The sequence below is a fragment of the Vicugna pacos genome, chromosome 5 (assembly GCF_048564905.1).
Source record: "Vicugna pacos chromosome 5, VicPac4, whole genome shotgun sequence".
NCBI lineage: Eukaryota > Metazoa > Chordata > Mammalia > Artiodactyla > Camelidae > Vicugna > Vicugna pacos.
In genome coordinates this window covers 96,565,621-96,589,619 of record NC_132991.1, presented here as the reverse complement: position 1 = coordinate 96,589,619, position 23,999 = coordinate 96,565,621, and the positions used below count along the sequence as shown (strand labels likewise).

The following is a 23,999-nucleotide window of genomic DNA, read 5'->3' as shown; positions in this document are numbered from 1 at the left end:
GGCCAGGAGACTGGATTCCGAGCAGAAGCAGAGGATGTGACATTTGTGCCAACATGGGGTTTTCGGAGTCTAACAGGGCTTGGGGAAGCCTGTGTGTGGCGAAGAGAGTCGCAGCAGGGTGCTGGCACCCAGGACTCTGGCTTCCCCACACCTGTCACGTCCACAGGTGCCCGGCAGGTAGGGCAGACCAGGCCTTGGTGGGGGAGGACAGGTAGTGAGCAGCAAGGAGGCTGCTGGCTGTGCCCCTGGACAAGGTTGAGGGCTCAGCTCCAGGTGTGGCCCTGTGTGGTCTGTGCCCTGGGGACGGGGGTAGGGGAGTCTGAGGAGCTCACTGCAGCCCTGCTGATGGTAACAGATTGGCCTCAGGCATCTGTCCACCTGAAGGGCCTGGCTCCGTCCACCCAGACCGTGCACCACACGCTCAAGTCAGAACCCAAGAACCTGTGATTGAAAAAGTGATCAGAAACCGCTCACAGGGTTAGACCACTTTCATCCAGGGGTCCCAGAGTCACCCAGGGGGAGGGCCGCGTGGCCCTATCAACCTGCCTGTTGCTCTTTCACGGCCAAGGCTGTGTGCTGCACCCAGCAAATGGGACAGGGCAGGTTCTCGAGAAGACCGGGAACTCAGAGCTTGTTGGCCCAGAGGACGCGTCAGTCTCACCAAAGGTGGCCAGGCTGGTGCTCGGCCAAGTTGGGGCTCTCAGAGGGGCTGTGCCGTGGGCCCAGGTCAGGATGCAGGGGCAGTGGGGGCCACAGCACAGACCACCCTCTCGGGGCTGGGCTGTCAGGCCCAAGGCGGGCAGTTGGAGTAGGGTGGAGACAGGAACAGTCCCAGAGACCTCGAGTCAACAGGTGGCTTGAGCTTTCTTCAGTGAACCCTGTCCATTTTACAACTACCCACCAGGGCTGTGGTGGCAGCAGTGGCCGAGGTGACTACCTTGACCCACCTGCTTCTAGTCTCCCCCTGAAGAAGCAGAACGGCCCCAGAGATGCCCACACCCTGATCCCCAGAACCCCAGGGCGCCCACCTGGCAAAAGGGACCAGGAGGAGGGAGACCACTGTTTGTCTGGAAAGGTGCCAGGTGTCAGGAGGGTCTGTCCCAGGAGGCAGGAGGGGCCTGGGCAGAGATGTGAGGCTGGCTCTGCAGGCGGAGGGCCGAGGGCGCTTCCAGGAGCTGGGGCCTCCGGGGTCCTGAGAGGGTATGTCTGTTGTCCAGAGGACTGGGGTTCTGGGAGAGTCTGGTCTTGGCCCCCTCGCACCAGAAGGGAGGGCAGGCAGGGTCACTCTGTCCCGGCAGGACTCCGCAGGCCGGGTGAGCAGCCCGTGCTCACACCCGAGGGACCCGAGTGCCTGCAGGGTCACTGCTTCTCCGAAGCCCACTGCGGCCGCTCCCCTGCCCTTCTTGCTGAAGAGAGGGAGCTACTGTGTGTCTGCCTAGAATCAAGTTTCTCTGTATTTTTTGCTTTAAAGGCAAACCACAGGAGGTGAGAACAAGAGTCGCAGCTCAGAGCCTCAGAGCCAGGCCCAGCAGGAAGGCCCCCTCTCGCCCGGGCATGGGGAGTGGGGAGCAACCGAGCTCACATGTCCGGCCACCAAAGCCTCACTGAGCCTCTTCACGAGCTGAGAAAACACCGTCCTCATTCTCACCAGGTCCAACTACAACTCAGGAAAAACGAAGACACAGACGGACAGTGAACTTGTTTTCTATTGAAACTGTTATTTGCCATTAAGAGTCGCAAACTACACAACTAAGGACGAACAACTCTCTTCAGGAAGCTTTTCCCAACACACACGAGACAGGCTCCCCTCCGGTCAGGCTGTCACCTATGGCCACCGTCTGTGCCCCCAGCAGATGCTGCGGCAGGACCCCGGCCCAACAGCGCCGAAGGAATGCACACCGTCTGAGCGCCCTCCTTTGCCCCGAATCTGCAGGAAGTGGACAGAGGAAGGAGGGAGGGACGAGGGGAAGACAAGGGAGCCAGAGGAAATAACTTAAGTCGGTAACATGTGGGGGCAGCAGGAGCCCAAACACAGGGTGGGTGGGGGCGGGGCTCTGAAGGAAGGCGCTCTGGGGGGAGGCCGCCACCTCCCCAGGCCCCTCTGTGCCTCCTGGTGGGACGAGCCCCACCCTTCGTGGGGGCGGCATCTCTGGGCACAGGACAGCAGGGCTACAGGTGGCGGTGTGGATGTCCATGGGGGCCGAGGAGGACCTGGGAGCGTCTCCACTAGAGGTGACTCGCCCCCTAGAAACGAGGGCTTTACCCTCTGGCCCCAAACCATCAGAAACCTGGCTGACCTGACCAAGGGCGGCTGGGAGGACCAGGAGATGGGGGAAGGCTCTGGGTGGCGACGAGCCCCACACCCCCTCCTCCCACCCAGGGGACGCTGGTGCGACAAGCAAGCAGCAGACGTGGGCGTCTCATTGGCCAACACCTGCAAAGGAGGCAGGAGGACGGCAGCCCTCTGGGCCTCACCTGCGTCAGTCCCGGCCACATCTCTGGACTGGCCCGCACCCCCAACCCGTGCTTTCTCCCAAAGCGAGGAGACGCCCGCTGCAGTCCTTTCACCCCATCCCCACCGAGGCAGCCCCGACAGGTCAGAGGCCAGCGCTTCTCATGTGTCTTCTGCACTGGTCTGGGACACGCCCCACACAAACGCGTGTCTGTTGTAACTTCACACAGGACCTTGATTCCAGAGCAAACTGAGGCTCGCAGCCCAGAAGGAAGCAGGACGAGGCTGCGCTGATGCAGGGCTGGCAGTGTCGCGGGCACAAGGGCTGACACGGCGCTGCTCCCAGAAGCTCCGGCCCGGTGCCAGCAGGTGGCCTCTCGTTCGTGCCGTGCGCTCCGTGAGGTCAGGCCTCCGGGCAGCGCAGTCCCCCGAGTCCATAGGCAGCTCGGGGCTCTGGCACTGGGCGCGGCGGGCGGGTGGGTGGGCTGGATGGATGAAATGCGCCCAGAGGTGGGGCTGGGCTCTCGAAGGGGCCCCAGCAGGGCCAGTGAGACCGTCCCCCAAAAGCAGGGTTTTCAAAGGGACAAGATTTCAAAGTCTTCATCTTCTGAGTCAAAGAATCTTTCCAATCGCTCTACATCAGAAGAATCTAAAGAAACAAGACAAAACCCCACCGGGCATGTGGCGTGGGTCACTCCAGGCATGGGGCTGAGGGCTGAGCGTCCACTGCACCCTGCACCTGTCCTGTGAAGGAGTCGTCCTGCCCTGTGCCCGACGGTCAGGGCGGCCCCGGTGCAGAGGGAGGCTGAGGTGACAGGACTGCCCAGCCGAGGCATCGTCCTCCCAGTGCCCGGTCTGAGCCAGCCAGGAGGGATCCAGCCCCGTGATCACCAGGACCAGGGCCTCGGTGGGAGAGGGCACCAGAGTGCAGGGAAGAAGAGCGCTGGGGCCCCGTCCTGGGAGGGGTGCCCACCCGTGCACCGTCTGGGGCTGGTGGAGCATCTGTCCCGAGCCCAGTGCTGGGCCCCCAACCGCCCTGTGGTTCCCATCAGGCAGCGGCTGTGACCGTCCCCCCCGGTGACCTTCACAGAAGGGATGAGACGCCTCCAGGGATCACAGCACGGCCTGGACGTACTCAGGGGCCCACTGCTGAGTCCCCGCTTTCCAGGTGCCACGTGCTCAATTCACTTAAGGGGAGTCGGTCCCTGGGCCAGAGCACTGAGCAGTAGGGAGAGCCCACCTGCAGCCCGTCTGTCCGACCCGGGTGGCTCCCGGGCCGCATTGTCACAGAAGCCTAGTGTGCCCTGGCTCTCAGAGAACCCAGGGACTGTGTGAGGAGCATGTGGGGCCGGGGACACGCTCAGGTGAGAGGAGGCGACATTCAGCAGTGACCCAGACCCACACACCAGTGACCACCAAGGGACCACAACTGCGTACAACTGTTAAAGGTCAAAGGCAACTGGGACAGGACCTGGGGGAAGGTGAGGGGCAGACAGGAGCACTGCACAGACCACACCCCAGTACTGAGATGGGGACACCCCGCCCCAGGGCTCCGGACTCACCTAAGGACAGGTTCAGGACGTCAGGGCAGGCCAGGTGGGAAGGCTGCTGCTCCACCAGCTCAAACATGGGCAGGGCGCCTCCGAGCAGGGACAGCTGTGGGCAAGACGACCGTCAGGGGGCCCGTCCTGCAGGGCAGCCCCACTGAGCTCAGAGGGTTCACGCTGCGCTCAGGCCGGACCCCCTGACCCGTGGAGGATGGCACCTGTCAGCCTGACACGCAGCCTCCGGGGGAAACCCCCTTCCCACCTGCTCCCCATGCAGCCCAGGGAGCAGGGAGTGCAGTCCGTTCTGCAGACGCCCTGATCACAGCAAGGGTGGCACCAGGAGCAATGACCTCGCGAGGCACACGGCACACTGTGCAGACAAGTGCCAGCAAGGGTGAGCGGGGAGGCAGGACTCCAAACCAGAGGCCCCAAGACTGGCCTTCAGCCCCTGCCCCAGTCCAGGGGACGGGGAACCACCACCAACCTTTTTGACTTGCTGGCACCAGTCATTAAAGTCGTCCTCAGTCTTGCAGAAAAACCCCTACAAGGAAAACCCGGGGTCAGCGGAGGGCGGCCCACGTGCACACTGCTGGGGGATGGGGGCAGGGGAAGTGGCTCGAAGAGGCAGGGGCTCCATTCCCAGCATCCCCACAGGACCCCGTGTGCATGCCGGGCAGGGCCGCACCACACGCTGGCCTCCTTGCCTCTCCAGCTGCCACACCTCTCTCTGCAGGCTATGCCCACAGCTCCACCCCTGCCCGCAGCCTTGACCGACCCAGGCAGGCAGCCGCGCGGTCTCAAGGCCCAGGAGCCAGGCAGGGAATGACTGTGCGCCAGGGCAGGGCAGAGACCCTCCCCTCCCTGTGCCCCGGGGGCTGGGCCGTGGGTCAGCCTCAGCCTTGACCCACTGTCAGCAGAAGCGGGCCTCCTACTGAGGGGCGACATGGGGACACCGAGGATGTGGGGACACCATCCCCTAAATCTGCTGTTGGCAGAGCTCCAGTGTTATGACGAGTGACCGGGGACGCTCAACCCATCAGAACCATATGTCAACCTGCAGAGGGACACTGGGCCCAGGAGAGGAGAGGGGCTCAGCCCCTGCAGCAGGCTCACACCATTCAAGGCTTGGGCAAGGACCCGCGGGACGCGGCTGGAAGGCAGAGGCCTGTTTCTCCTGAGAAGCCAGTCTTCGGTGCGCCTGCTCTCGGGCACATGTCCACTGCCTCGTCCAGGTGGCTGGCTCTCTCATCGGACCTGACTCTCAAGAGCATCAACTCCTGGAAGCTACCAAGGCCGCGACGTGGACCCACCTGCCGCAGTCAGAGGGGCAGCCCCACACACCACACCGCCTGCCCCCAGGGCCTCCAGCCTCAGGGTGAGACCCACCGGCGGTGAGTGTGGGGGACGTCCCATCCTAGGACCACATGCCCATCGAGGCCATTACTCAGTTCACCACCCTGAGGACTCAGGGTTCTCAGGTGTTTCTGGCCTCCTTTCCCATCAGATGCATTCTGGAACCAGGCAGGTTTACATGAATTACAACCCAGAATCCCAGCCTCGTAACCAAGAGAATGAAGCAGCTCGTTCTTACGGGCCATCTTGTAGATACATTAGATCGAAAAAGTAAAAACCACCCCAGACCCCCGCCAGAGGAGCTGAGAGCGGCGAGAGCGAGGGGGGGCGGGGGGCGCACTCACTCTCGCCCACGCGAGGCTGCCCGGGACGCACCCGAGGCGGGCAGGCAGGCACCAGTGCCCTTTCTGTGCCTGGTGAATTCTAAAACACACGAACTAACACTTATGCCAAGATGTGGAAAAACAATTATAAAAACACAAAGGCTTTTCTTTTCATCCTAAAGCAGCAGCAGGACTGGGTACAAAACGCCTCCGAACACCCGTGCACATGCCCAAGGCAGGTGCTGGCAGGCTGCCACGGGGACGCACCACGGCGATGGACGGGTCTAGCTCTGAGATGTTCATCCTGCTGGGCGGGTGCTGGCAGTGGAAGCTCTCGTCTGGGATCAGGCAGCTGTCAGTGACCTGCACGGCGGGCTGTGTGGTGTGCGGGTCCAGGTAGATGAGCTCCTCGCCTGTGTGGGGCGGACAGGCAGGTCAGCAGGAGGCTAGGCGCTGGAGGGGGTGGGGGTGGGGGTGGGGGCTGCCCTGAAGCCCCTCCCTCCCTCTCCCCTGGCTGCAGCCCCGCCACTCACCGACGTAGCCAATGAAGTAGTGGGCGCTGTTGGGCTTCCCTCCGATCACGCCCAGGGACTGCGGCATCATGAAGCAGTGCTGCGGGAGGGGACAGGGCGGGGCTGGGCGAGTGCGTCAGCAGGCCCCTCCCCAGGGAGGCTCCAGCATGGACAAGCGCACTGCGCAACGGGTGCCAGGCGGAGAATGTGGAGACGGGTCCTGAGGAGCCCAGGCAGGAGGGAGGACCAGACACAGAAGCCACAGGCCCTCCAGGAAAGCCGTGCAGGAGGAAAGGGAAGAGGGGCTGCGAGGGGAGGTGCAGATGGGTCAGCCCAGCCCGCACACAGGGGACAGGCGTCGGGAGGTGGCCTGCACGTGCTGCAGCAGAAACAGACAGGAGGCCAGCGAGACCGCCACGTCCGCAGGAAGAGCAGAGGCCATGAGAGGTGGCAGCAGGAAAGAACAAGCTGATGGGAGCACAGGGGTCAATGCGAGGGGTGGCCGGGCCTGCCCAGGGCAAGGCCAGGAGTCCACAGGGCGGACAGAGGGCTGGTCAGGGCCAGACAGTGACAGCTGGGGGTTTCCAGTGAGACGAGGTATCCCGGTCCCCCGATGGGCAGAGACCCACCTTCAGCGTCTCCGTGTAGGCTGAGTTGATGTCCGTGAGCCCCAGGCGCAGCGGGATGAGCAGCACTAGGGGTCTCCACGGCGACGGAGCGGTTCTGCTGCTGACCTCCGCCCCAGCGGGGAAACCGTTACAGTGTCGCTCAGAATCCGCAGGGAATGCGGCAGCCCCAGCACAAGGAAGGCTGCTGCTGCACAACTTTCCTGAAAAACGGGGACTTTTGTAGGCTTAACAGAAGCTGGCAGGAGTTCACCCAAAAGAAACAGGGACATGGTCACGCTGTAACAGAAAGTGGGCACAAAAGCACCAACTGCTTAGAGCGCAATCCAAGCTCAGAAAACGAAGTGTGAGGATAAACCTGCCTCCACAGACGAAAAAGCAGCAAACGTTTTCTATGAGCGCTCAATTTTAAACTCCCATTGTGAAATAGCTCACACAAACTAAACAGTGCAAAAAACACTGACGTGCACCTTAGAAGCAACGATAAACAAGCACCGTGGAGTCACCAGCCTGGCCGGACGCAGCAGGGCAGCAGGGCCCCAGGACTCCTATGGTCCCCCTCCGCCAGGAGACCATCGAGGAGTACCTCTCCTGCCTCCTCTACCGTTTCGGTAACTTCTTCTGTCTAAATACCTGGGTAACCCTTCAATAAACAGGTCAACTCTGATGTCCGGGGCAGGAGACACTGCAGCAGCCCCAGGCACCCCAGGCACCAAGTCCATGGTTTCTCAACACCTTCCCCACTAGGAGGAACCAGGGCTCCCCAGGGAGTGGACGGTTATCAGGGCTGGGCAGGCGAGTATCTAGTTAGTGCCAGGAAGGCGTATGCCAGAGAGCCGGCTGGATGTGCGTCAGCGAGTAAGGACCCTAAGGGGTAACAGCCTGAGTCAACAGAGCCCATGAGCACTGACTCTGAGGAGGACACAGCCACCGGGCTGCCGGGCAAAACGTTTCACCTGAACCTAACCGTGAGCAAAGAAGCAATCGAGTATGAGGCCTGGCTTTTTAAAAATGACAATGCTATGAAAAACCAGGACAAAAAAAACTAAGAGGGAGAACTTTCCAGATTAAAGGAGACCAAAGAGGGCGACAACACACGGCGCTGGCCCCCCATCACAGGAGGTGGCAGGACGGCTCTGACCCTGTCTTTCCAGGCTGACAGGCCATGCGGTTCAGAAGGAAGGCAGCGGTGGCGACGACGCAGTGCAGCCAAAACACCCAGCACCGTTGAGTCTGGGCAGGCAAGGCTTCGGGCTGTGACCGACCACAGGGCTGGCGCCTCTCCAGACAGACAGCTGGAAAGAGCAAGCACTGGAGGAGGAGGTACTTTACCTGTCTTCCTATGTCTGGGGGCTTAATCTTTCTGCGACGTTACGGTAAGAAATACACACAGAGCTCCTAAAGCCCACGGGACCCTCAAGTGCCACACAGAGTCTTTTGTCACCCAACAGGTAACTTCTGGAAAGCCCCTGAGGATGGGGCTGGGTGCAGGAGAACCCACCCCACGGCCCCACCTCCGGGATGGGGAGGAGCTGGGGGGCAGTGACCACCTGGATCACTGGTGCCTGTGTAACAAGGCCTCCAGAAAGCCCAGAGGACGGCGCCCCTCCCCACACCTCATCCTGTGCACCCCACCCACCCCCGCCCCACTTGTGTCCTTCAAAATAAAACTGTTTGAGTTCCCCGAGCCGCCCTGCCCTAGCGAGTTAATCCAACCAAAGAGAGGGTCATGGGAACCTTCCATCTACAGCCAGGCAATCAGAAGCACAGGTACAGCCTGGACTCAATGGGGGTCTTCAGTGGGGGTCGGGGGGAGCAGTCTCAGGGGACTGAGCCCTCAGCGCATGGGGTCTGAGGCATCTCCAGGAATGCAGACGGTGTCAGGACCAAGCTGAACTGTAGGACGCCCAGCTGCGCCACAGAACAGCTTGGGGTGGTCAGAATCGGTGTCCGGCTCTTACTGCCTCATCTCCACAGGTCTCCAGACCTTCTCCCCTTTAGGTGGTCATCTGGTGACCCGCGTATTGTTTCAAAGAGTCAGCTCAGGATGTATTTGTTCTACCATTTTTTTCCTTTTTCAAACCACTAATTTCTACATTTGTCAAGGCCGTTCTTCAGGTCCTTCCCTTAACTCTGTGGGTCTTTCCCTAACTTCCTGAACTAGGTATTTTGTTTGTTTTTACTGTGTATTATCTGGTCACCAGTATTAAAGGTACAGGTTTTCTCTTCACTTTGTTGCATCAGATTCTGATATGCAGTCTGTAAATGACTTTTTTTGACTCAAAAGCTAAGCCAGAAGTTTGAAACTTCAAGGTATCAGGGTTTTGTCCTTTTTTTCTACTTATCCTGCATTAGTTTATGGAAACGTCCCCTGGGCACTTTTTAAAAGGTGCGTCCTGCCCCCAGATCTAAGGCCTGACGTGCGCCATTACGCCCTCTGACTTGGCCACGTGGGTCCTCTGTGACACCAGTTTTTAGTATGTTGGACCTGCCACACATCCTCTATTTACTGTAGGTTTTGCTTCACTGGTTTTGAGGCTCTTTTGTGGCGGTGACATTTCCCTTGCTGACTAGACAGTCACTGCGAGCACAGCCCCCTGCTGTCTCTGGGGCACAAGCGGGCGCGAGCCTGGTGCGGCCTGTCACACGACACACGCCCCGCTAATAAGAGGCGGGTCTTCAGCTGCACCAGGCCGCCACGTGTAGTTTTCTAGCCCCTTGACACTGCTAACGTGTCCAAATTCTCTGCTTTCCCATCAGCGTCAACAATTAAACAAGGTCTTTGCTTCCGGGCCTCAGGAACCCAGGTCTTCTCCAGAATTCGAAACATTTCCAGCAGCATCTGGTGTGGCGGGAAGAGGGGGCAGCCAGCACTGGTCTGAGCCACCCTCCTTCAAAGGCAGTGTGTTACTTGGATGCTTGTAAGAGCCTCTCTATTTCTGCAGTTTGGAAGAGCCAGCAGGAATGCGCACACTCGTGTGCATCATCCAGAATCCAGAGGCCTCCAGTTCTGAAGACTCGGCTCTCCCTCCAGCTCAGAGGCGTTCTCTGCGGCTCCTGCAGCACCCGCCGGTCCTGCCCCTGAAGCTCGAACCCACACAGCTGCCTGCTGGGCTCCACTTCTCACGGAGCTTCTGTTCTGCTACCAGATCTTTGCTCCCACGCCTCCTCCGATTACCACTGCGTTTCGTCACACATCAGTGTCCCTATGCTCACTGCCAGACTGGCTCCTTCAGCCCACAGTTCCTCCCCAGGCTCAAAGGCTCATAAGGGTCTAAATCTACCACACGAGACGCTGGCAGAGCCTCTCTGGACATCCTGGCTGGTGGAGGGACGGGAGGATCGGGACATCCAAGGAGCAAGGCCTCCCCTTGTCCACGCACTTTCTGCAAAATCTGAGGGACCTCCTCCAGCCAGCTCCTCCTGGGGGCTCGGTGAGATTTCTGACCAGCTGTCTCCTCCCCACTAGCCCACAAGCAGCTCCATGGGGCCTGGAAGCAAGAGCCCTGATCGGCCAGACACATGGCTCCACCGCTTGCCTCACCGCGTCCGAGAGCTCCCTCCAGGCTGCTGCATGCACACCTCCGAGTGTGGGCCAGGAAGGCGGCAGACATGCCTCTTCTGGGCCTCTTGAAGTCCAAAGCCAAGTACAGGCCCTTCAGAATTGCCTCCACTCAGCCCCACTTCACTAAACCACACACAAGGACGCCGGCACCATGTTCAGCCCCAGAGTCCTTGCTGGTCATGGTCTGACATGGTCCTGCCTAACCCTGGCGTCAGACATCCTCCACTTGTATCTGTGATGAGTACACACCACTTCTGAGTTGGGGGAAGGAGGGTGACCGGCCCAGGCCCCTCCACACACAAGCCCGGGGTTCGGGTCCTGTCACACTTCCAGCAGCGGCCCTGCGGCCTCCAGAAGGGACCGGGGCCAGCACCACACCCCTCTGGAGGGGCCAAGGTTCTGGAAAGCAGCTGTCCCTTGCCCCCTCCTGCCCACTGCTCTCTGGTCTGAAGCCAGGGTCCAACAAGTGACTAGACTAGACCCTGTGGCGGGTGGAAAAAGCAGGGCGAGAGGCTTCCCGACACCTAGGAGCGGTGTTAAGACGAGATGGAATAGTGTCCGGCTCAACAGCTTCACCGACGAGACGAGACGTTTACAACACTAAGTACAGTTTCCACTGAAAGCACTGTAAGGCAACATGAGATATTTCTCAGTAGTAAAACCAAGTGTTTTTTTTTCTTCTCCTTTGTACGTTTCCTAAGTTTTCAATGTTCTGCAAAAACTTCAAGAACTAGAACACAGGGGAGAGGCAGGAGGAAGCACACACTGCCCGGTGATGGCCGGAGGAGGTCAGCCCCAGGGGAGCAGAGTAAACACAGCGGGGGCCCATGCAGGGTGTCTCGGACATAAGGAGCTCCTGCTCCCTAGCTCCCCAGTTTTATGCTGACACTGCCCCCAACGGTCCCCGGAAGGAAGAAAAGGGAGGGCGCCCCATCCACTGAGGGGCAGCAACACCCCAGGAGCTGACGGGCACACCGTGGTGGTGCCCACGCCCCCTCACGTGCGCGAGGCCTGGCCACAACATCCTCGGCAGCCTCAAGCCCACACACTGAGTCCAGTCCCCAAGGGCTTCCTCAAGCAGCACTGGATTCGAGGCAACAGCCTGCAGGGGAACCTCAGGAAAACTGGGGTTGAGGCAGCTTTGAAAACTTCTCTGGGGAAAAGGTGCTGCTGAATAAAAACTTAATGAAATGTTAAAACAAAGAGTTTTGCCAGCTCAGCTGCAAGGCAGACCACAAAGCACAGACTCAAACTTGCTCCCTAGAGGCCACCTGCCACCCGGCCCTCCTGCTCCTCGGGGACCGCAGCGTCTGCCCGCCTGGACTCCTGCAGGCTTCTGTGGATTCTTCTGGTGAGAGGAACACAGGTCTGCTCCCCTTTCATGCTGCCCCGTGGCTCGAGGCGGCACGGCTACCAGGGTCCACACAGGGCCTGAGCCACAACACCCACACCCCACAGCCCAGCCCAGAACTCATTTGTGACAAAGACACAAAACCAACGTGGGGCACTAAGCAACCCAGCTCTGCCCCCAAGTCGCTGCCAGGCACCCCGAGGACCCACAGCCGCCGCGCCCCCGCCCTCCGGGAACTTACGGATGTCCTCCATCACCACCGTGTTGTCCATTGCTATGTGCACAGCCAGGGCGCTCCATGTGTCAAAGACAGCGAGCTTCCTACCAGAGAGGGGGACACGCCGGTGAGCTTGACCCGTTCGGAGACGTCGCCTCTGCAGCCATCCATGGGAAGGAAGGCCGGAGCCACAGATGAGAAGGAAGCTGAGGCCAGAGCCCGCTTCCCTTCACCCAGCCAGCACGCCCTCCATCATCCTCGATGGCACCTGCGCGGAGAAAGCCCGGCACGGGAGCCCTCCGGGGGCGCCACGTCCCCATCCAGGTGGCACATGGCAGGACCCTGCCAGGCTCACCACCTCGGAGGCAGCACCCACCCCCCCCCCCGCTTTGAACCAGCAGCCAGTCTGGGTCCCCGCAGAGTCCGTGCTTTAATAGAGAGCACAGCTATAAATAATCGTGGGGTGGCTGTGGCCATGGAACCAAGTTCTGTAAGAGTGAGTTCCACAGCCAACGGCATAACGGGAGGGCCTCTGTCCAGGCACACGTGGGCAGTGTGTGTGGAGAGGAGGGCCTGGCACGGGCCCAGCTTTTGGCTTGAGCTCCTGGAGCTGAGGGACCATCACTGCGGGAGCAGCTGGCTGAGAGGGGCTGCGACCCTGGGAGATGGCGCTGACAGAGCATAGCCCTGACCAAGGGCCCGAGCTGAGCCCACAGTGCTGGCAGAGGGGCAGGAGGAGACAGCAACGGAGGCAGAGGTGGCCAGATGGCCACAGGAAGGACCGGAGAGCGGGCTGCGCCCTGAGGGCAGTGAGCACCGGCGGGGGGGCTGGTGGCGGACGGTGGAAGTCGGGGGCTGGAAATCAGCCTCCGGGCTTGATGACAGAACTGACCTGACCTCGACCAGGCTGCTTCGGGGCAGCAGTGAGAAGAGGGTGTCAGCGAGTCAGGGCTCTAAAGGGCAGTGGCGGGCGAGTCATCTTGGGGGCTGGCTCAGGAGACACACAGACAGTGGAGACCCCGCACCCAACAGGAGCAGTGAGGAGGGGGCAGGCTGGGGGCGGGGGGGCAGGGGCAGCTTGGGGTGGGAGCGGAAGGCAGATGCGGAGGGCAGACATGAGGAGGAGCCACACTGGAGGCAGAGGCTTCAAGGCAGTGGGGGAGGCTGCTCCCGCTCCCCAGACCCTCAGACGCGCCCGTAAAGGATGGGGCCCACAGAGCAAAGGTCTGGTCCAGGGGTGCCGTCTGGATACAAGTATTCATCTCGTTGGAAAACACTAACTCCGACCAAAGACCACGGGAGCCGTCGCCTCTGAGGACCCCCCTGAGGCCCTGCAAAGAGCAGGAGGCCCCTTATTTCCCTCAGCAGCAGAGACTCGGGAGAGTCTGCAGACCCGGGTGTGTCCACACCACCCCAAGGAAGGGCAAGGTGCGCTCAGCACGTACTTGAGGACCTGGGCGACGGTGTTGGGCCCGTACCACTGGCCGACAGACTTGCCCTCGCCGACTCCCATTTGCGCTGCAGGAGACAGAGGCAACGCATGACACATGCCCCTCGACACCCTCTCCGCTACCCCTGGAGGAGCCAGCCTGCAGCGTGCGGCACAGGGATCGCTTTGCAGGAAGCCTGCATCCGGCAAGAGCCCCGATGAAGCTTCCTCCAGAGGGGACAGATACCAGCTCCAGGCTCGCCCCCGGCGGACTCCGCTCTGGTCCTCACTAAGGAGCCGGAGGGAGGAAGTGGCTCCGGGCAGAGCACACAGCTCCACCACAGCTCCTGTCTATGGGCGGGAACACAAGGCCCAGGAGCGGGACTTAAGACAAAGGTGCATGCAGACTCACCGCCAGGGCCCAGAGGACCTACCTCCAAGGTCACAAGGTGGCCTTGGTAGAGCCACACCAAGCAGTCCTGCAGGCCACATGGTGGGCACGGTCCGGGGCCTGAGCTTTCCTGACCACCCAGGGCCACCACCTCACACCACAACACAGAGGAACTCCCCGGGGACCCAACGCCCACGGCCAGCCCAGCGGCCAGGACCCACCTATCTGGTGAATGGAGTAGTAGCTGTCCTTCCTGTCAACAAATGCATTAAGGACACTGAAGTAGCTGTCAGGCTGCCTCTTCCGCTGGGTCCACCTCCAATCTGTCCGAGACAGATGGGGAAATTCAGTTTCACCAAATTACAACAAAGAAGACTTCGTTGTTATAAGACATTCAAGACAGATGGTGTCCAAACCTTTTGTAAACCTTTCCAAATTTAAAATCCAAGTTCTCCAGAATTTCAAATAGACATATGTCAACCTATCAAAGCAAACCCATACAGAAAGCAAGAAAGGGTTTCGGTGACTTAAGGATAATTTCTAAAAAACAAACATTTTTCAGCATTTCTTTGGGGGGGGGTGAGATTGCATTTATCTATTTTTTTTAACAGCGGTGCTGGGGATTGAATCCAAGACCTTGTGCATGCTAAGCACAGCTCTACCATTGAGCTGTATCCCCCCTCAAAGGGTGACTCGCTTTACTGGACCCAACTCCACCGTCCTCTTGGCTTCCCCAGCACGTCGCCACCCCCGGCACTGACTCACCGCGGCCCAGGTGCCTGCACACCAGGGCTTGGGCGAAGATCATCTGTCCACACCGCAGCATGCAGCCCCAGCCTGCGTCCGAGGTGGGGCCGGTGCCCCCTGTCACGGACACAGAGAGGCACTCGCCGTCAGACAGCTGACAGAGGCCGAGGTCCCCGCAGGGAAGCTCACTGGCGTCAGCGCTACACTGCAGGCGTCACCTCCGCGCCAGGCGACATGCACTGTTTAGAACCTGCGCCTGCCAAGGCTGTGTTTGCTGGTAAGTGACATGTCCCAACAGCCCCCTCAAAACGGGCCAAACACGTGAACAAGTCACAGAGAGATGAGGACGTCTGGAAAGGCATGAAGATGCTCAGCCTCATGGTAACACAGAAGAGGCCGAGTCCAACAAGGAGCACCTTCTCCACACACCAGAAAGGTGACAACTGGCCACGGGGCAGGGGCCACATGCACTGGGGACAGAAGCACAGGCGGGGCACACTGGGAAGGACAGGCACAGAGCAGGGGCTCCTGGAAACCTGGACCCGCGGCAGCAGTACAGCGATGGCCCTGGCGGTGTCGGGCACATCAACACAGGAAGCCTCCTGATGCAACAGGCTGCCTCACCACCACCCCACACCCTTTCGTGCCCCCTTCTGCTCTCCATTCTAAAACGCTGGTCATGACACATGACCCTGGTTTTAGGCCCCAGTGACACACTGCAGCGTGGGGTCAGAAAACCCTTGCCCCGAGCAGAATCAGGGGCCCCGGGTTGGGCATGTTGCCCCACGAAGTCCTTAGCCAGCTTATCCAGCCAAGGCTGCCTGACGAGGAAAGCAAGGGACAAGTTTTTCTCTTAAACCCTGCGTATTTCATCACACATTGTAACAGACACTACTCACCAATGGCTGGGAAGTTCTTCCTGTATGTGAACCAAAGTCGTGACGCCACATCGGCCAAGATCTCATCCTTTTCTAGAGAGCATGGAAGAAAAGAAACACACATACACAGCTGTAAGTTTCTGGGGCACACATTACAGAAAGCACACAACAATCATCTCCACAAAATTCCTCCTGCAGACTGAGTGCTCAGAGCACAGCCGCTCCGACAGGCCCCATACCTGTGAAGATGCTGTATTTTCTACCCAGAATCCAAACAGGCTCTGAGGTCTCAGGGAAATCTTCAAACTCAGCAAATCGGAGAGTGTCGTAGGTCAGGGTAGCTATGGAAACCAAACACTTTGATCACACTTTTACAATTTCATAAAACAACATCAGAGATCATTTACCGCACATCTATACAAAGAGCCCGCACGGGAGCCTGCACCTCAGTGCCGCCACATCACCACCGAGACAGCAGCCCTTGGGACGAGGAAGCGGCCCTGCACCCCACTCCCCAGCCTTTCAGGCTCAAAGCCAGGGGTCAGTGTCTGGCAGACTGAGGAGTGAGAGACCACCTGGGGGCCAGGACTATGGTACAAAAAAGAGAAAAAAACAAAATCACCCGATTTAAGTCCTTGTTTAAGGTTTAAACCTAAAGGACAAAAACACAAGAGCCCACATCTTTATCTCCGTGCACGAAAGTGGCCACAAACCCCAAGGAAGGTAGAGCAGGCCCTTCTGGCATCCCAGGGTCACCAGATGCCACCGTGGGGTACATGCCCAGACACTGTGCTGAAGGCAGACGCTCTGGGGGGAGGACCATGGGGCTCCTGTCCACCCTGATGTCCCAGTTAGGAGTGGCCATCAGTGGGGGCAGGATGCTACCCTTGGGTGGGACACTGGCCTCCAGAAACAGAGACAAACCCTAGTGCAATGTCCCCTGCGGCCCTGGGGCCAAGAGGCCTGGCAGCCGAGGGCACAGCCAGCAGCTCCCCGACATCCTAAGGGAGGCACAGTGCGCTGTCCGCTTGCTGTGCCAGGTCCCAGTACCACCCTGCTCCATGCTGCTTCTACCCAGAAGCTGGCAACGCTGTGCCCCTCCTGCTCTGGACCCCAGCTGGGAAAACCCTCCCTCTGCACATGGACCCTGGAAGTGAGGGAGCAGGGTCGAGGCCGTGAGATGGGCCCCCGTGTGCTGTGGGCACCCATCTCTACAGCCGCCGCTCCAGCTTCCACGAGGCCCCTCACGTCCTCCCTGCAGTTTCACTCAACTCTTTGGAAAATCAAGGACATCATACAAGTGTCTCCCACCGCTGAGCTTATTTTTCAGCAAGAGCCCCATCTTCTGGTAAAATAACATGCTATTTACAAAAAGCCCCAAGGCTAGAAAATATAAAAAACCACCCGTAGCCTCAGGCCCAGAAGCGCCCATCTCCTGGAGGTCTCCCTGTGCAGATCCAGTGGGGCCGTCCCACACCCTGCTGCCCCACACCCGGCCTTCCCCTCCTCATTCCTCCGGACGGGACGGTCAGAGCGCCACCAACCATCTAAGGGGCTCAGTGCTCTGCTGCACAAACGCAGGCACCCTGTGAGGTGCTCCTGGTGTCCCCGGGGGCCCCTGCAAACCTTTCTGTGCCGCACACAAGCCCCGAGAAGTCTGGGCTCAGATCCCAGCTTGGGCCCCCATGGACTGGAGGTCCCCAGGCCTGCGCTGAAGCCCACCTAGAAAGCGGGAACACATAAGAGGACACCCTTGCAGCGCAGCCGGACCATGTCCCCGAAACCCTTCCCCGTAGCTACCGGCAAGGAGGTGGCAGACAGAAGAGCTCCAAGGTCAGCTGGTGCCACTCACATCAAGGAAGCAGAACTGCAGGCCCAGAGGGACACAGGCTACTACACCCTGCAAACAGATTCCCAGGCTCTGGGCCGGGAGGCAGCACTCACAGAGCTAGCAACTCCATGGCAACAGAAGGCCCTGTGTTCACTGCTTAAAGGATTCTTGAATTGTTGGGAATCCAGACCCAGCTCTGACTTTCTTCTCTTTGCCTGCAGTCCTGCAGGGTCAGAGGAGCCCAGTGCCCCACTGCCCAGGGGCCTGGGGGTGGGGCAGGGCCCCTGCTCTGGCTCATCCTCCATGGACAATGCCACCCAAGCTGCTTTGGGATCAGGGACAAATCATTTAAAGCTCCTGTTTTTACAGAAGACTACTTGCTCCTGCACGTGAGTGTACAAACTGAGTTGGGAGGGATTCAAGTTTTACCTTTTCAAGGAGCTGAAAACAGCATGTGTCTCTGCTCCCCTCTGAAGCCACCAGCACATCTTCCAAAGCACTGCCTTTTCTGACCTCGACACGTACACGAAACCCACAACGTTCACTATCGAGGGAAAAGCACGCAAACAAGACCTGTCTGGTTTCAACTGATGACACTGCAGGACCCAACTCCTCACCCTGCTGGTCCGAGACCCTCTGAGACCACAGCTCTGAACTGAAGGTGGACATGGCTTCTAAGACGCTGGACAGCTCTGGGCGAGCATCTCCTCTGTGGACGGCACCAGAGGCCCACAGCGCTGTATCCGTGAGTCTGGAACTGGAGACACTCCTGAGACATCTAGCTTCCCACATCCAGGAAACAACAACAATGAAGAAGACAAAGAGGTAAGGATGAAAAGAAAACAACGCTCATTCTGAAAACAGGGTGACAACGGCTGGCCACCTGGCAGTCGAGACCCAATGAAAAGCAGGCACCTTTCCCAGGTTAACTAGCAGACTTTCTAGGCGACAATGCCAACTTCAGAGGGAAGGCCAGAACCGGTGTTCTGTTAAGTGAAAATCCGTCACTGAGTTTCCTGCTGTCACTAACAAAATTATGGGCTGTGTGGCCTCAGATTCTCTACTGCAGGAGATGCCTGAAGGGACTAAACCAGCAGGAAGCAACCCTTGCCCTACAGAAGTTGTGAAGTGATCGTGAGGACGGTCCAGGGAGTCCCCCAGGGCTCCCACACCTGCTGTCCCTGGCGCCCCACTGCAGAACACCAGGCCACACACCCCAGCCCGGGTCCTGGCCCGGGGGGGCATGCCACACCTCCTCTAGCACCGCTGCGGACCCACCGCAGTCTCCTCCCTCCTGCTCTCTGTGCTCCGCGGGCCACCAGGCGGGGCATCCAGCCAGCGCACCACTAAACCCGGCCCGCCACGTGGAGCCGGGAGCCGGCCCTCGGAGCCCACCTGGACCCGCCATGAGGCACTCACACAGGGGTCACCCTCTGTGCCCTGTGTCCTTACTGGTCAAACAGGGACGGCTGCGTTTTCCTCAAGGCTCGTGAGAGGAAGAAACAAGATAAGGAACAGGAAAAGCTCTGACCCTCACTGGGTGGTGACAGTCAGCACGTTTCAAGGACTCACTGAAATGAGTGAAACAAGCCTCAGCAGGGCAGGAGACAGTCCCCACCATCCGCGACCACACCGCTGGCAAGCCCCAGGACAATGCCCCTGAACCCAGAGCGTGACCCAAACTTCACTGAGTGCCAGTCGGGTCATGAGCTCCCCGCACGAGAGGGAGCAGCAGTCACCATCCACGCACCTCACACAGAGCCCCCGACCAGCGGCCACGCAGACCAGACAGCCAGTGATGGCCTCCTGCCCCCGAGCGGCCACTGGCTGCCCCGACTCTGCATGCAGGACACGGTGGACGCGCCCCACAGCCTGCCCATGGCCACTGGCCCGGCCCACAGCTTCCAGGACAGGCCGAGGGGCCTGGACCTCAGGGTGCCCTGACCTTCGGCTCTCACTTCCTAACAGAGGGGAGACTTTTCTGAACACCATTTGCTCCTCACATTCAACTTTCTAACTTCCGTGAAGACGTGGTTTTGGAGATGGCGCACCCACTTGCCAGCTGTAAGACAGAGGCTGAAGTCTCTGAGCCTCAGTCTGCTCACTGTGAAGGGGCGAGGCCACCGGCCCTGCCCAGTGGGGCGGAAACACAGGGCTGCCTCTGCCTCTGCCCTGTGAAACCAAACCTCCCCCTAAGCAAAACACCACTTTTATCTGATCACCGATGTTACCATAGCCAAAATATGTATTCATGCTTCTGCAAACAGAAAACATCATAGAGCACCAGTTCAGAAAGCATTTCAATGGATAAACGAACACTTTTCCATTCTAAAACTAAGGCTCACAATCACTAACATTCACTCAGACTGACAGCATGTTCTGAGGCTCCTTTGTCGACCCTGTTCTCAGGCTGACCCCCCACCCAGGGCTGGAGACCACACCTCCCACAGGGCTCCCTCGTCCCACTCCACAGCTCCCGTTACAGCCTCATCATCTTTACATCTGACGCCATTTCATTTGTGAAGTGCACATATCTCCTGAGCTAAAAGAAGTCCAACTTTCCAAAAACGCCAGGCTTCAGACTCCCAGGTAATAATTGTAATTTGAAATAAGACCACACAAGGAGAAGCAAGACGCACAGGCACTGTCCACCTTAAGAAAGAAGCCTCTAAGAAGCACTTCTCCCGTTTGGTCACCTGGGTCCAGAAGCTCCATTCTCTGCACCCTCCTCCCTAGGGTGCCTCCATCACACTAGGAAGGGGAAGTGGAAAGTCCTTTAAGAGGATGGCAATTTCATTAAGAAAAAAACGTTTTCATCTAATGTCATTAATATGACAGAAAACAGCAGGCAGTGCTCATGAAATGTGGCCAGCCAACTTAGCCCAACTACGGTGTAACTCAGCCCAGAAGGACGGCAGAAAACGTCCACCACCACGTTTCTTTTAGAGCTTAATGTATCACATTTCAAAGATATTTCCCCAGACACACGTTTCTGGAGGTTATACTTTATAAACACACAAATTTCCATATTATGTATGTTTCATCAATGAAATCAAGGGAAGGAATCTTCCCTTCCTTCGGAAAATGCTTATGTTTATGACAATGGGTTTGCAAGCAGTTATTTTTTTAAAATCCCTAATAGTTTACGTGAAGGTGCTGGTGGTTCAGCTCTAAGTGAAAAAACAGAAGGAAGGGAGGGAGGGAGAGGAAAGGAAGGGAAGAAAAGCTGGAACTTCAGTGACATCAGGACCCCTAAACAAGGCTGGGGTGAGCACACTGGACAGAACGCCCTGCAGTGAGCAGCCCTTCTCATCCACTGTATGACACCAGCGAATGGGATGTCCATCGCACACAAACCCAGAGCACTCGGAAGTCGACAGCGTCTTCAGCACAGGGACACGTGTGTAAGTCTGCTTCTTCAGTTACCAACCACGTGCCAGACACTACGTAAAGCGCTGGAGATCCAAGGGCAAGATGCTGGCTCTTGTCCTCAAGGAGTGGACAGCATCTAAGCGCTACGCAGAGCTTGACTTGACAGACAGCTGGGGGGTCAGTGGAGACGGCAACCAGCCAGCAGTCTGCGGCTGCCTTCAGGACCCCTGCACACCAGCATCCCTGGGCCCCCACCCCATCTCTTCCCGCCCACACGCAGACCCTCAGCGATCTCATCCAAAGTGGCCTCCTGCACACTTTCACCTCTAGCCCAGGCCTACTCCCCCAGCTCCAGGCCTGCAGACCCAAAGGCTCCCTGGACATCACAAACAGATGTCCAACAGGCAGCTCACAGCCACACACACAAAACCAAACCCCATCAGCTCTCCACCAAGCAGGACCTCTCCAAGTCTCTCCCATCTGAGTTGCTCAGCTCAAGCCATAAACCTTGGCACTATCTCAAACTCCTCCCCATCCACTCCCAGGCCGCACCACTTCCAACCTGTACACAGTCTTGCTGTCTGGACCTTCAAACACATCCAGAACTCAACCTCCTCTGCCCTAGGCCTCCGAGGGTTCATGCCTGGCTTACTGTGGCAGCCTCTTGGCTAACTGGTCTCCCTGCCTCTGCCGCCGTCCCTCTGGAACGCATTCTCAACAGAACAGCCAGACTGAGTCTGCCAAACACCCATCCAGTCACGTTACTCCCCTCAAAACCTCCCCAAGCATCCCTACCTCATTCAGATGTCCTCACGGTGGGCTGACAAGGTACCATGGCTGGGTCCACATCACCCTTCTGCCATTGGCTCTCACCCCTACCCACTACACCCTGGCCACATGGACCTACTTGCTGCTCCTAGCACAGGCCACCTGCCTGGATTCTGAATCTTGGTCAAAACTTACCTTTGTGGTAACACCCTTCCTGGCATCCTGGCTACTCCAACCCCCTCCTGCTTGGCCCACATCACTCCCCCACGAGCCACACCATCGGTGTCACGTCTAGAATGTCAGCGAGGAAATGGCTTTTATCTGTTCTGTTCACTTCTCTACCCCAGGATCTAGAACAATGGCAGACACAAACCTGCACTCAATGGTAAATGTAGTTACTGAATGGATGACTATAACCACCACCAGGAACTACATAACGTTTGGCGAGGAAGGCTTCAGGGGAGGCTGGACCATCAACTGTCCCAGAAAGACGTGCAGCTTCGTGTCAGAAAGAAGACTCCCCACAACACTCTACAAATATCATACACATTTTGACTAGCGTCAGCACAGCCTGCAAATGCAAACACCTTTTCTGCTTTGAAGTGATGATCAGTGTCCCATTAAGGTATCATCATGTGGCTACTCCTAATTTTAATATGTTGGTTTTCATGCTTAGGGTAACATGACCAACATCAAAGTCTGTTTTCCACCTTAACCAAGGCTCTCAAATGAATGGTCTTTGGTACCCAAGCAGTAATTAAAAAAAAAAAAGGGTAGGTTGATAATTCTACTCCTTCCCTTGCCCTATGCCTAATACTTTTTCTGTTTCAAATGACTTCACAATACATTCAGTTAACATCGTCTTTTGGGAGCCACGGCTACTGTATTTCTGCCAACTACCTAGCACACTTAAGTGACAAGATGCCATGAATAACTGAAATATTGGCCACACAGGCCTGTATCACAGTTTCCAAACCGAGAGTTCAGTAAATTTGCATTGCAGCTGCCAGGAAAAGGAAAACAAAGCAAAAAACGAAACCATCCAGGATGACAGGTGGAATTACACCACGTGAAAGTCTTTACAGACGGTCGGATACTTAAAAGCAAGTCACTCCCTGCAAGTTATGAAAAACTGAAACTGCTGTTAAAATGAGAGCTTTACTCGGTATAAGAATGCTGTCAAGGATACTGGACACAGATCCAAAATACCGTGCCAGCAAAAACTAAGAAACTGTCCCCTCTGGAGCAGAAGCGTGATGAGAGACCAAAACAGCACGCACACAGACATACATCCGCTCCCGCCCCACCCCCCGCACACTTCGTATCAGGACCCCAGGAGGTTAGATATGATGAGATGCAGTCACAGGAAAAGAAGCCCGGATCATCTATTGGTCACCGAGTTTTCTAAAAAACATGCGTGTGCTCTGAGTGTTGGAGCGTGTTTCTCGCCTCCACCTACAACATAACTTACCAAGAGTTAAAGTTTTCCCCTTCTTAACTCCTAGCGGGGTGAGACAAAAGCTTTCTCCGACCGTGGTTTCAAGGATCAGCTCCACCCGGGCCCCCCCGCCCCCGGCATCGCCCGGCGCCCCTCCCTCCTGTGCCGGACGCCGCGCAGCCCCGGGTCATCCCAGCCGGCCTTGGGCCCGAAGGACGGGCCGGCCGGCTGGCCGGCCCAGGGCTGCAGGCGGCCCGGAAAAGCGCGAGACATGCAAATACGAGGCTGTCAGACCCGCACCGGCCTCCCCGCGGACGCCGCCCGCGCCCCGCTGTGCCCGAGGGCCCCGCTCCGCCCTGTGCCCAGGCCCCGCCAGGCGAGGCCCCGGCGCTGAGGGGCCCGACGAGCGCCGCCCAGGGCCCCAAGGCGCCCAGCTGGGTCCTCACCTGCGTCCATCTTCCCACTTGGGCCGCCGACTAAGCGCGGCGTCGCTCCGACGGTTCCGCAGCGCGACGCGACGGGCCGCCACCGGGGCCAATCCGGGACAAGCGGGCGCGGGCTCGGGCGGAGCCGGAAGTGCGCGACGGAAGTGCGCCGCCGCCATCTTGGCGTACGGCGGACCCAGCACGGAGCCCTGGCCCGCGCAATCGGCGCCTCGGCGGCTTGCGTCGTGCGTCCCGGGAGCCCCAGCAGCGACCCGTCGGGGCCGCGGAAGCAGCCGCGGGCGGGCAGGAGAGCCCCGGGGCGGGCGCGTGAGCCTGTCGCGCGCGCAGGCCCGCTGGCGCGGCCATCTTGCCGTACGGACGCGCCCCGCCCGCCATGTCGCCGCACGGCACCGCCAGCCCGGGGCGCTCCCGCCCACCCCCGACGCCGCGAGCGGTGGGCTGCGCCCCGCCCGGTGCCGGGGATCCCGGGTGCGCCGAGGGCTGGGCCGGGCGGCCGGGCGGCGGACGGCCGGGAGCCGCCATCTTGCCGTACGGCGGGAGCCGCGGGGCCGGCTCCCACGTCCCGCAGCCGTGTCGCCGCGCGCCCTCCCCTCGGGGCGGTCCCGCTCGGGGCTCGGCGAGGCGAGGGCCGGAGCCTGGCGGCGGCGCTGCGGCCGGAGGCCCGAGATGGTGATCTGCTGCGCGGCCGCGAACTGCTCCAACCGGCAGGGCAAGGGGGAGAAACGCGCCGTCTCCTTCCACAGGTAACCGGGC

At 59.0% G+C, this 23,999-nt stretch overlaps 2 protein-coding genes across 7 annotated transcripts in view; one reads left to right on the top strand and one right to left on the bottom strand.

The window, feature by feature from the left end:
- Window positions 1-1,688: 1,688 nt before the first annotated feature.
- ATG4B (autophagy related 4B cysteine peptidase) lies at window positions 1,689-23,686 on the bottom strand. Of its 6 annotated transcripts, XM_072962054.1 has the most exons (14): window positions 23,247-23,519; window positions 17,840-18,000; window positions 15,631-15,732; window positions 15,413-15,484; window positions 14,532-14,630; window positions 13,988-14,089; window positions 13,392-13,464; window positions 11,971-12,050; window positions 6,817-7,016; window positions 6,209-6,287; window positions 5,943-6,088; window positions 4,484-4,540; window positions 4,015-4,108; window positions 1,689-3,101 (listed from the first exon to the last, which is right to left on the bottom strand). In XM_072962054.1, exons 1-14 carry the CDS (start codon window positions 23,402-23,404, stop codon window positions 3,028-3,030), a joined length of 1,497 nt encoding a protein of 498 aa, XP_072818155.1. In that variant the 5' UTR covers window positions 23,405-23,519; the 3' UTR covers window positions 1,689-3,027. The 6 variants fall into 6 exon arrangements, with proteins under 6 accessions (XP_072818155.1, XP_072818157.1, XP_072818156.1 ...); XM_072962056.1 differs by lacking the exon at window positions 17,840-18,000 and having other exon boundaries at window positions 23,247-23,686; XM_072962055.1 differs by lacking the exon at window positions 14,532-14,630 and having other exon boundaries at window positions 23,247-23,523.
- The window catches only part of THAP4 (THAP domain containing 4), a 32,423-nt gene continuing 32,104 nt past the window's right edge, over window positions 23,681-23,999 (top strand). The window contains exon 1 of the mRNA XM_072962051.1: window positions 23,681-23,989. Within this exon, the coding sequence (XP_072818152.1) occupies window positions 23,913-23,989 (77 nt within the window). The 5' untranslated portion in view covers window positions 23,681-23,912. The remainder of the gene's footprint in view (window positions 23,990-23,999) is intronic.